General features: G+C 43.6%; 1 protein-coding gene across 4 annotated transcripts in view; it reads left to right on the top strand.

Annotated features, from left to right (window-relative positions):
• The window catches only part of RAB24 (RAB24, member RAS oncogene family), a 68367-nt gene extending 62497 nt beyond the window's left edge, over nt 1-5870 (top strand). For 2 of the 4 annotated variants that reach the window (XM_073620491.1, XM_073620489.1), the window contains one exon: nt 5707-5870. In XM_073620491.1, the coding sequence (XP_073476592.1) occupies nt 5707-5723 (17 nt within the window). In that variant the 3' untranslated portion in view covers nt 5724-5870. Of the gene's footprint in view, nt 1-2420; nt 3190-5706 lie in introns of those variants that run through there. The other 2 variants (XM_073620488.1, XM_073620490.1) reach the window with 2 other exon arrangements.
• The last annotated feature ends 6656 nt before the right edge of the window (nt 5871-12526 follow it).

The raw sequence follows: 12526 nt of genomic DNA, 5'->3' as shown, positions 1-12526 counted from the left end.
ATTAGCAGGAGTGGTGGTATACACCGCTCCAAAGATGCCGCTTGCAGGACTTTTTTTTTTTTAACATCCTGCCAGCGCATCGCCTCAGTGTGAAAGCACTCGAGCTTTCACACAGACTGCAGGGGAGCCGTTTTACAGGCACTTTACAGGCGCTATTTTTAGCCCAAAAGCGCCTGAAAAACACCCCAGTGTGAAAGGGGTCTAACTGTTAGATTTTATGAGATGAAGGGAAAAAAAAAAAAATAAATCGGCCTAATATATCGGCCCAAAAAATAAAAAATCGGCATCATATATCGGCCATCGGCCATCGGCCATCAGCCACCGCGATTTCTAAATATCGGCATCGGCCAGAGAAAAACCCATATCGGTCAACCTCTATTCAGGACACGGCCAAGGTTCAAAGACGTAACAAATAAGAGACAAGATAACAAATCTCACTATCTGAAATGAGATACATTGCCATTAAAATCACAGCTATTTGCACAAAGAGCAATATATTGTATTAAAAAGCATATGTCGAACCAATCGGGGAGACCCAAAGAAGACAAACAACATTGAAAGGTACCTTCAATTTAGAGTACGCTTAATATGCAGAGCCCGAATAGGTGGTGGAGAATTTTTTTCCAAATTATAAACTGTGAAAAAGCAGATATAATGTAATGGGTTCTAACAGGTATATCAGTGGGAAAAACAGAAAAAATATATATGACAGCAAAATGCCTACTAGTAAGTGAATTTCAGGTATTTGAACAGGGGCAGGTGAGACCTTCACTCCAAACATGTAGGGAACTAGCAAGGCAGTAATATAAAAGGTCCAACATACACAGAGGTAATGGACCCTTAGTGGGACTGAGCAGTGCTAATGGCAAATAGAGCCTAAGCTAGCATGCTATAACTATAGATAGAAGATGTGAGAGAAAGTATATATATTAAGGACCACTGATAATAATCAAAATACTAACATAGGAAGAGTAATGGTTAATGTTCATTTCTTCAGCCGTGGATAATCATGCACATGCGCAGAACGAGCGGAGATCTGCTCACTGCGCCACCTACTACACTTACAATCCCTTTCTCCTGTCTGTGTGCAGCACTTGGTCTGCACATGTGCAGAATGAGCGAAACTTCGCTCGCTACCCTGCCTACAATACCCACAATCCCCCTGTCTACGACGCCATGCCGTGATTACGTCATATGACGCTGTTTCAGCGATTCGCTGAGACATTGCCGGCCAGTATAAATAGCCCTTAAGTGTTCTTGCATAGCAAGACCACTTACTGTTATCTCACATATATATTATTATTATAGCCAAATTTACCACCCTAACTCCTCCCACAGTTTTTACACTACATAAGTAATATACCGAAATGTGTGGCTTGTTCCTGATTGGTGTGCTATTACTTTGTGGAACGTTTCGCCAAATGGTTCACGAAATATCGTCGTTTTTGCAGCGAAATTGGTCCCATAGGAATGAATGGGGAAATGTTCAAAACTAGAGTGGGAGGTGACAAAAGCTGAAAAATCAGGACATGATTTCTAAACTGCCGCCACTCCCTCATTTTCAAGCCCACCTACACAAATCTTATATCAAAACTTTCAGCTATCCCTGCTGCCACTAAACATGTCCACGGCTAAGCCATAGTCCTAATAGTTTTCACAATATGACAATTTGTTTGTAACTCACGCCGTCCATTGAAACTCTACTCTAGCCCCCTCCAAATTTGAAGGGCAATATCTAAACTGCGACTGTGCCTTCATTTTTAATATTTCAGAGACATACTATGCATCAAAATCTAGGTCTGGGTCTTGTGATTCTCACAATATAAAGATCTTTGCTGTAGGATTTATAGTTTTTAAAATACGACCGTTTGAAGTACTGCACAGTTATTACAGCTATCATGATCCTGTGTATTGTGTATTGAGCAGTGGTTGTGAAGCATAAACAGGGCATGAGCGTTGCTAGGAAACAGTGAATGTAAACACTGATTATCATCAAACTGATAGCACACCTTCACCTCCATTCTACGTCAAGATGTTGAGACCCCCCAAATGCATGTGGTCATACCTTCATCTGCTAGGCTTGATAATGCTTGTAGACTACTGGTGGAGGCAAGAACACTTCACACAATTCCCCAGAAATTGTAGCTTTTCTAGTTTTCATATGTGTATTTTTTGGCATCTCTCCATTGTTTCCTGGCCTGCAAAGTCCGATTTTCTGGTAGTACTCTTAGTAGTGCTCCTTTTTTTTTTTTCTTCCTAAATTTAGGGATGTGGCAATTTAGTGCTTCTTTTTTTCAATTCATGCCTGCTTGCCGTCTTTAGTAAAAACTCTTTAGATTCCAGTGGGCTTTCATTTAAACTAGACTTCAGTTATCGTAAACCATTTTAACAATCTCCTACATTGTTTCCTACCTGCACAGAACCTAAAGGAGTGGACTTGACACAAAAGAGAGATGTTACTTCATATGCCTGCTGCCATCACTAGAGAAGAAATATGCCTTTGGCCTGAACATCGTCCTTCTCTCGAACTGTCTATGTGCTACATTGGTTTTGTTTTTCCTCCTTTCAAGCTATTACAAGGACCTATGCTCATTAGTTTGAAGATGTCATTCCTGTTTTTTGGGAATGATTACCTTCCAAAGGCATTCTCTATACTCAACGTATGCACAATAACTGATATGGCGTAAAAGTGTCAGCAAACTCAAAGGATCTGCTGAAAAGAACATGGATGTGCTTCCCTGGCATTGCTCCAAAGTAAAATATTTTTTTCTCATAAGTATTAGTGAGTAATTAAGGATTTTACACTGTAAAAGTGGTTCATATAAAAACTTATTTTTGTGAGGAATGTTTTTCCCTCATTGGAGAGAAAATAAACGAGTTAAAAAGCCCTGTAAGAAATCCAGCTGTGAGGTTCAGTGGGAAACCTTCCATTACACACAATATAAGCTTGCACTCTTCTGTACATAAATGCAGTATGCCTGAAATGTTGTGACTACTGAACTGCAACATTCACTAGTGACTTGAACGCTAACTACTCTACAGTAGCACTAAATAGATGTTTTTAAACTTGTAAACCTGCTGAGCTACCCCAGTCATGACATCTCATTTTTACAGTTCTATGTGAAGAAGGTATTTTTAAACAATGATCTGTTGATTTTTGTTCAGAAATAAAATCAACTTAAGACTTTTTTTTTTTGTTTCGACTCTCTCGTCTTCAACTCCGTTTTATTTCCAGTTGCACTACTAGAAAGGCTAACTCCTGTTTTTACAAATAATAATAAATGCACAAAAGTTTGCAGGAAAAAAAAAATATACATGTATTTTTTTTCTGCAAATGCACCATGATCACTGGATCTAGGATGCAATGCCAGGCTTCTGCAGACACTTCCTTCAGTCCTCTGTCCATATCAAGATACTGGCTTTCAGTTAGGGCTCTTTCACACAGGTATTGAAACTATGCGGTGGAATTTTTTTTTTTTTTTTTTAAAAAGACAAACAGTCATTGACCAGAACAGTTTTTATTAATTGTGTACCAGTCCAAACAGCCACTGGTCTCAATTCAACCTGCACCAACACAAATGTCAGATTGGAACCCTATGTTTTCTCTGTAGAATTCTTGATGATGGTGTCAAGTGTAGCTCCAAAGAGACAACCTTCCTAAAAGCTAAGCTAATCAGACATGGTTTGAATACGGTAGCAGTGTCTGGAGCACCTTAACAGTACTCTGCACCCCACCTGTATGGACATCAGACCCATGCAAAGACTGTTTAGAGGTTTCTAACAAGCCAGCACAACAATAGGAGTCAAACGCCAGCAGTGGAGAAATCCTTTTTAAGGGGCCTAACCAATTCTGCTTTGTTTTGGCAGATCAAAGGTTAAGGCTTGCCCTCTAAAGGTTTAGGGGTTTTCCTGTTAAGCGGAGTCACTGTCAGATCCACAGTAGGTATAAACCACAAATTCCCTTAAAAAGGGGATGGTTTCAACTATGCCTATAAAGAGGCTTCCTTTCCTTCTGAAGCAGCCATGATTGGATGAGGAAAAGTGTCAAGGGTGTGGCCAGATGACATTGTGCTGACAGGTACCAGATGCTGACCATCTTGGATAGGTATCTAAAGCCAAAGTCTAACCTTAAGGGGGGAATGCTTATTTAACCGCTTCAGCCCCAGAAGAATTTACCCCCTTCCTGACCAGGCCATTTTTTGCGATACGGTGCTGCGTCGCCTTAACTGACAATTGCGTGGTCATGCGACACTGTACCCAAACAAAATTGATGTCTTTTTTCCCCACAAATAGAGCTTTCTTTTGGTGGTATTTGATCACCTCTGTGGTTTTTATTTTTTGCGCTATAAACAAAAAAAGGCAGACAATTTTGAAAAATAAGCAATATTTTTTTACTTTTTGCTATAATAAATATCCCCAAAAAATATATACAAACAACACATTTCTTCCTTGGTTTAGGCTGATGTGTATTCTTCTACATATTTTTTGTAAAAAAAAAAAAAAAAAAAAAAAAAAAAAAAAATCGCAATAAGCGTATATTGATTGGTTTGCGCAAAAGTTATAGCGTCTACAAAATAGAAGAAAGATTTATGGCATTTTTATATTTTTATTTTTATTTTTTTTTACTAGTGATGGCGGCGATCTGAGAATTTTTATCAGGAGTGCACATTGCGGCGGACAGATCGGACACTTTTGGGACCATTGACATTTATACAGTGAGCAGAGCTATACATACCCATTGATTACTGTATAAATGTCACTGGCAGGGAAGGAGTTAAAACTAAGTGGTGATCAAGGCATTAAATGTGTGTCCTAGGGAGTGATTCTAACTGTGGGGGGATGGGACTGCCTGGGGGAGGAGACTGATCGTTGTTCCTAAGCATTAGGAACAACAGATTGCTCTCCTCACCCCTGACAGAATGGAGATTTGTCTGTTTACATTCACAGATCGCCGTTCTGTCCTCTGGAGCAATCGCGGGTATCCGGCGGCCACACGCATTGGCTCCTGTCATGCGGCGGGTGCGCACCTCCTATACTCCTTAAAGCGCCCACTGTGCAGCTACGGCGATTCGTGCAGGAGTGCCATTGTGCCGCCGTCAATCGTCAGCGGACGGTCAGTCGGCAAGCAATTAAAGATGCAATCATTTCTATGTGCACTAGCTAGAGTGCACTTATTTTGTAAGTAAGATTGTAACCCTTTGTTTTAAATAAGACTGCTTTTACACCTAGGTGCTATAGCGCCTATAAAGAGCCTCTCCTCTCACTCCAGTGTGAAAGCCCGAGTGCTTTCACACTGGAGCAGTGCACTTGCAGGACGGTAAAAAAAGTCCTGCAAGCAGTATCTTTGCAGCTCTGTAGGAGCAGCGCCCCTGCCCATTGAAATCAATAGGCAGCGCTGGCAAAGCGCCGCTGCCGCTATGCTTTTGACCCTTTTTTGGTTGCTAGCAGGGGTTAAAAGCACCCGCTAGTGGCTAAATAGCGCTGCTAAAACGCAACTAAAAATAGCAGTGCTTTACCGCCGACGCCCCCAAAACCCCAGTGTGAAAGTAGCCTTAATCTGGTAAGCTGATATAGTGCGCAATGAAGTTATTTTTGTTCCTTTGAGCTACTTTTGGAGGAAAGGTGTTTAAATGTGGAGAAAGACACAGATGATAGTTTGCATGGAGACAAAGAGCAAGGCATATAGTGACCTTTTTTTTTCAATAGGTCAAAATCTGAGATAAGCAGCCTGTCTGGAAGGTGGAAGAAGCACTTCATTTAGAATATTCACTGGTGCACGTTTCATTTTTTATGGACTGAGGTGGAAGAAAAAGGAGGTGGACTATGTTATATATGTTTTTTTTTTCCCACTCATTTATTATCATTTGCATATAAGTGGATACTACACTGCATTTTGGACTTGGCACTCATTTTGGGATGGAAGATATTCAGATAATAGTTTAAGTCACACAGATCTATTATTCATGCATTTAAAAGATTTATATGCTAGGTATGTGGTTTCGTTTTGTTTGCGCAGAGTTTTTTATTTTTATTTATTTTTTTTATTTTTTTTTACTAACTGGCAGATGTTGCCTGATGAGGGCTGGATAGCTGGAGGTGACCTGGTTGATGTTAGCATGTAGTAGTAAGGGATCAGAGTTCCACATGGTGGTTTTGAGATGCATCTTCAACAATGAACAGCAGGAAAGAGCATGTGACATTACACCCAGTAGATATCTGCACTTTGAAAGGCACCCAGCAGTGTAATCAATTAATTAGCTTAGTGCTCACCCTGATTGGCCTACTGAAGTGACTGGAAAGCTAACTTTTACCAGTAATTGAGTGAACAGCACAAGTGGAACCCAGTACCCAAAGGTCACATTACAGGCTAGCCCTGCACATCTGGCTACAGCATTTTAAAAGGTAGATTGAGGAAAGGCTGTCTGGATAGCTGTCATGTAGAAACAGACTAAATCAGCATTGTAGTGAGTAATCTTGATTGAAGTCAATAAAAGAAGGAGAAAAATGTAAAAACAGAGTGGCTAGATAGCATTGGAAGTCTCCATATTTCTTTACAAAAAGAAGTAGATCTAAACTCTGTGGATGACATTTAGTTTGCTAAAGCAATGGCAAAGGGTGGGATTACTTTGCTTTTTTTTTTTAATCCGTGTGTGAACTATAAAAGCTTGTGTAATGCTTGTAACCAAAAGTATGAAAATAAAACCTGTCTGTATAGAACCACTGTCAGTCTGTACCCAGTGGTGCAGTTCCACATTCCATCATTTTGTCTCAAGACAGGAAATACCACATTTGCATACCATAAACCTGACAGCAGAATTTGTCACATTATGTTTTGTGTAAGCTGAATAGAAATCCATACTAAAGGAAATACAGGGTTCCCAGTGTTGACCTAAGAATATGAATCGTTGAACTGTCCATCTTCAGTACTTTCCAGGTCATTGATATGAAGAAAAGCATACAAAGTTGAACACTTAAGATGCATACTTGTTTCAGGTCAGTTCTTAGTACTTAAAAAGTAGAACAAAAAGGCAAAATATTTTATATTTTTCCCACTTTGGGGGAAGGAAGTTATAACCCCTAGCAGGTGTGTTTTTTTTTTTTTTTTGTTCTTCTGTGCCCCATTGGTGAGACTTCCATACATTTCCTGTCTCAAAGCAGGAAGGAAGGGGGAATCCCTCCAATGTCCCTATTGGAATATTTCCTCTCAATTAATGTTCTGGGGACAACCCAAAAGATGGGGATTTTTTTCACTCAAACAGGACAAATAGAAAGGGGCGACTCTCCCTAATGGGGCACAGACAGCAATAAAAGCCTGACAGGAGTTCTGTTCCTTCTCCATTCTATCCAAAAAAAAAAAGTTTGCCTTTAGTTATACTTAACACTGAAGCTATGATATTAGCATAGCAACCAGCATTGTCAGAAGGAAGAACAGCACCCTAGATATTTTCCTTTACTGAATGTTTGCCTAAAAGAAAATATGCTGAGAAAATATAAAGGCTTCCATTTCTGACCTCTCTGAATGCTAGGTGCCTGGCTTCAATACTTTTGGAAATAACCATGAAGTCTGATCTGCACCATTGCTTGAGATCATTAATTCAGAAAACTCTGAAAAGAAAAAAAAAGGTAAGCAACTGAAACCTTCATACTCCTTCACTACAGTTTATACTTAAAAACATGGCAAGACTTGGATATAAAGGTGTCAGAAAATGGGATTTTTGTAGTCACCGTGAAATCCATTTCTCTGAGTTCATCGACGGACACAGCGCCTCTTTAATCTTGACCATTGGGTTATATCACCTCCACAGGAGTAGGACTAGGCGGAAAAAAAACCTGGCTATGCCCATGGGCTGTCCTCAGTCAGTATATAACCCCCTCCCTGCTTTAAGTATTCAGTTTAGTAACAGTAAGAGAAGTATCAAACTCCATAGAGGGGTGGGTGCTGTGTCTGTCAAACTCAGAGAAATGGATTTTACGGTGACTACAAAAATCCAATTTTCTTTCATTCATCGACGGACACAGCGCCTCCTTAATCTTGACCATTGGGACGTCCAAAAGCAGTGCCAAAGAAAAATGAGGGGTGGGCAAAATAACCCAAGGCTAACCACAAGAGCCCTAATCAGGACACAGAAGCCCCATCTGAAATAAAAAAATTTTAAAGAAAAAAACACCCCTCAAGAGAGAACACCCCTCTTAAACAGCAGCCTGCAAAACCTTGCAGCTAAAAGAAGCATCCGCAGATGCCAAAATATCTACTTTATAGAATTTAGTGAAGCTATGCACTGACGACCAAGCAGCCACCCTGGGATATTGACGCTTGATGACGGAACGCCCAAGAAGTACTAAGTACCCGAGTAGAATGCGCCGTGACAGAGAAAGGAAAAACCCAACCCTTAAAGTGGATGTAAACCTGAAATTTTTTTTTTTTTTATATCAAACTGTAGAGTATAAAGATTTCCTATCATTTGAGCCCAGTCTTGCCACACAGAGTTAATCTATCTCTGAGCAATCCCCTTTTATTGTTCAGTGAGAAAAATCTTGACAAACTGAGAAAAACTTTGTCAAATACTCCCCCTTGCTGTGAGTGACAGGTGATTTACATCTCATGCATTAGCCTAAGAGACATGCAGTATTTTTAAATTCCCTCCCCCACTTCTTTCTTCAGCGGCTCTGCAAGGATTGGCTGTTCCACACCTCAGCATGATTTGGCATGCTGAAGTCATGGGGTTACTTTCCTGTCTTTTCACTGGATGTTAGAGATCATAGCAGAAGTTCAGTTAGAAATACACAGGAGAAAATGCATATTGACAAAGGGAGTGTAGAGGTGGGCGGGGAGTCTAATGACATCACGACTCCACCCACCGATCTCCAGGGAACAGACCTACCCACAGAATCTGCAGTTTTTCAGCTCTAATAACAGACAGAGGGGAGACATTTGACAGGTAAAGATAAATGCAGGAGGAATGTATATCCTTATAGATAACCCCTATGGCAGTAGTTTAGAAAGGATGACATTGGGTTTACATCCACTTTAATAGAAGTGGCCTGACTCACAGTCAGTCTGATCCATCTGGAGATGGTAGCCCAGGAAGCGGCCAGCCCTTACCTTGGTCCCTGTGTAATCAAAAAAAAGTGAGTCTGACCCCGGAAGGACTCAGTGACTGCCAGATACACTTGAATTGCACGAACCACATCCAAAGTATGCAAAGCAAATTCCTTTGGATGAGGCGGCTTGGGTCACAGGGACGGCAAAACAATGTCCTCATTCAAATAGAAGTCACAGACAACCTTGGGCAGAAACGAAAAACCACTTTATCCCTATGTAGTACTAAATAGGTATTACGACAGGATAATGCCGCCAGCTCCGAAACCCCGTGGGCCAAGATAATAGCCACCAAGAATGCCACCTTTTAGGACAACATAGATAAGGGAATCTCCTAATATATTCTCAAATGGAAGTTTGTGGAGAACCGATAGCACAAAGTTTAAATCCCATGGTGGCAAAAGAGACCGTACAGGCGGAGCCACATGCCAAACTTCTTGAATGAATGTACGAACTAAAGAGTGAGTGGCTAGGGGTCGCTGAAAGAAGACTGCTAAGGCAGACACCTGGCCCTTGATGGTGCTCAGCTTTTCTTCAACGGGACGTTGAGCAGAAAATGGCTTTAAGATCCGAGCCACAGAAAAGGATCGAGGATGAACCCCAATCGACTCACACCAAGAAATGTACACTTTCCACGTATGATGGTATATCTTACTGGAAGTCAGCTTCCTCGCCTTCACCATAGTAGGAATCACTGATCCCAACAGACCTCCAACAGTGCCTGGCTTTCAATGGCTAGGCCATTAAAACCAGTTACTGTAAAGTAGGATGGAAGCTCAGCCCTCGGTACAACTGGTCCTTTTTGAGAGTTAACTTTTAAGGGACATTTACAGCCACCAGAAGACTTTCACCCTCGACCCTGCGCAGGCGCCGCAGAAGAGGAAGGTGTTGGCCCCGCAGTGGCACTAGGACGACTGTGGCGTCTACCAGAGGAACCTACGAGATTGCCACGAGCTTCAGTTACTTCCTGTTGAACTGAACCTGCTGAACTGGCCAATGTTTGAGAAGAAAAACTACTAACCTGGTCAGCATTCACTCCAGAGTCAGCCCCAGGTAACCCAATTTCCTGGACGGGGCTAGAGGGGACCGTGGGTAGTTCGGACGTCACCCGAACCTTTACCGGAATTATACCCACACAAGGAGACACAGTGCCCCCCCGAAGTGAATGAACTCTGTCCCCCTTCTTTGGTACCCGCAAAAGGTTCAATTTGTGGACGCCCTTGATGCTCACGAAGGAGGTCCATAAATCTGGAAACCAGTGACAATGTCCCCCCCACCCCAGCAATGGGTGAGGACAGACCTTCATGTTAAAGGAGTCTTGTCAGTGGATCCGGAGAAGCCTGCTCTAGGCTTACCAGACCAAGATTGCTTAGAACTTCCCAGGGAAGATCTGTTTCCTTTATCTGCAGTCCAGGGAGCCTGGAAGAATTTCCTATGGGCTGAGAAGGAAGGCCCCCGTCTGCAACGAGACTCCTTCTCTTTCCTAGATTGAGGCAGGAAGGTACTCTTCGCCCCTGTGACACCCTTAATGAGGTCATCCAGGGTAGCCCCAAACAGGCGGTCAACTTGAAAGGGCAGATTAATGAGTGCTTTTTTTTTAGAGGCTTGGTCTGCCGACCAATTCTTAAGCCACAGCACACGTCTAATCATCACTGCCGAAACAGAAAGCTTGGAGAGCACAGGAGTGGCATCCCTAATATACTGCAGCCCATGGACCAACCGGTTCGCTAAATCAACATAAGAAGCGGGAACCTGCTCACTACCCAGACCCTGGTGCAAAAGCTTGGCCCATTCAGTTGAGGTCTGCGACACCAGCGCCGAGGCAAGGATGGGCCGTAATGTCAAACCAGTCATAGTAAAAAATGCTGCATACCACAGCCTCCGCTTTCCTGTCAGCCGGGTCCTTAAAGGACGGGGATTCTTCTACTAGGGTCATGGTTGCTTTATTCAACCTGGAAACAGGAGGGTCCACCACTGGTGGGGTAGTCCACTTTTTTTAAAAGGGATTCTTCAAAGTGGTAGCGTACTGAGAAACGTTTAGGGGTCACAAAGGGTGACTTTCGTTGTTCACATTCCTTATAGGTGAATCTTTCAAAATAAGGCAGATAAGGAAACACCTTTGTTGTGCAAGGTGACTTATGCATATCAAAGGACACAGCCACATTCGTGGCCCTGTCAGCCGCATCATTCATCTTTATAGTCTCCCGCACTGCAGTAACAAGTGCGTCCACCGGCGCTTTTTCACTCGCTGCTGAGACCGCGGAGGACTCATCCTCACTATCTGACGGGTCAGGGGGAGACATATTAAACCCCCCTGGCCAGGCCATGTGCCGGCGGCATCAAGCCCAGAATCAGATGAGACAGACTGAGCAGGGGAAGGCGGGGTATGCTTCCTCCTGGGTCTTTGCCCACACGCTACTTCCACCAGCGATACCAATGATTCAAGGACCGCCGTCAGCGCAACCATGGGAAGCTGGGGTTGCGAGGGACCTGCTACCTCCATGAGGAGATCAGTGGGTGAGATGTGACACTAAGGCTCCATAGGAAAGAAGACCCTGTAGTACAAAAGGAATCTTTGGCACCACCAAGGGGCACCCCAATTGCCAGGGTACCTATCAGCAGAGAGGGAGATACACAAGGACCCCCAAAGACTCACCCTCCCAGCCAGGAACAGCGTCGTAATTTGGACCCAACAAACACCAATGGTCAGCCTCTATTTCATCCATCCCGGGCAGGAAGAGGAGGAGCCCTGGCATCTCCATGGGGCTCCAGCTGTCTCCTTAGACTAAGGCAAAATGGCCGCTGGCCGGAGACCAGCCAAACCAAGGGAAAATGGCTGCTGTGATGTCATCGGACTGCCCAAACATGGCCACCGGTCGTTTGACATGCTGAAGCATGCTGCCAGGATCCTCACTGTGCCTTAAACATCGCTGCACCCTCTGCAAGGGGACCCCCTCCAAAAGGTACCGTAAGCCACCAGGCCGAGTGAACATTTAAGGAGATACCGCTGTACACTCTGCACCACTGTGCTCTCAGCACTGGGACCCCCAAACTGCACACTACCTCATACTGTACACACAGCAGGGCATGCACCTGCTGCACTGGAACCCCCCCACCATATCGCCAGGGCAGGACACACAGCACTCAAAAGGGCAATGGCGGGGGAGACCCCCAGGGGTCCCTGCTGCCTGCCCTGGGATTCCCACCAATCCGTGGGGGGAGGGGGAAGCTCAGCTTAACCAAAGGGACTATAGGATGGGAGGAGGTATCCTGCAGGCAGGTCCGACCATCCATGGAGGGTACCCGCGTCCACCCCAAACTGCACAAAGGAGGACAAACTTACCGATCCATGGTATGGGTGACTGTCCAGACAGAACCGCCGAAGTGGGGGCTGTCTGCCAAGGGACTGCTGCAATTCGGACCAGA

The sequence above is a fragment of the Aquarana catesbeiana genome, linkage group LG03 (assembly GCF_042186555.1).
Source record: "Aquarana catesbeiana isolate 2022-GZ linkage group LG03, ASM4218655v1, whole genome shotgun sequence".
Taxonomy (NCBI): domain Eukaryota; kingdom Metazoa; phylum Chordata; class Amphibia; order Anura; family Ranidae; genus Aquarana; species Aquarana catesbeiana.
Note: the sequence above shows the minus strand (reverse complement) of the source record. Positions and strands in the feature narration are given on the sequence as shown.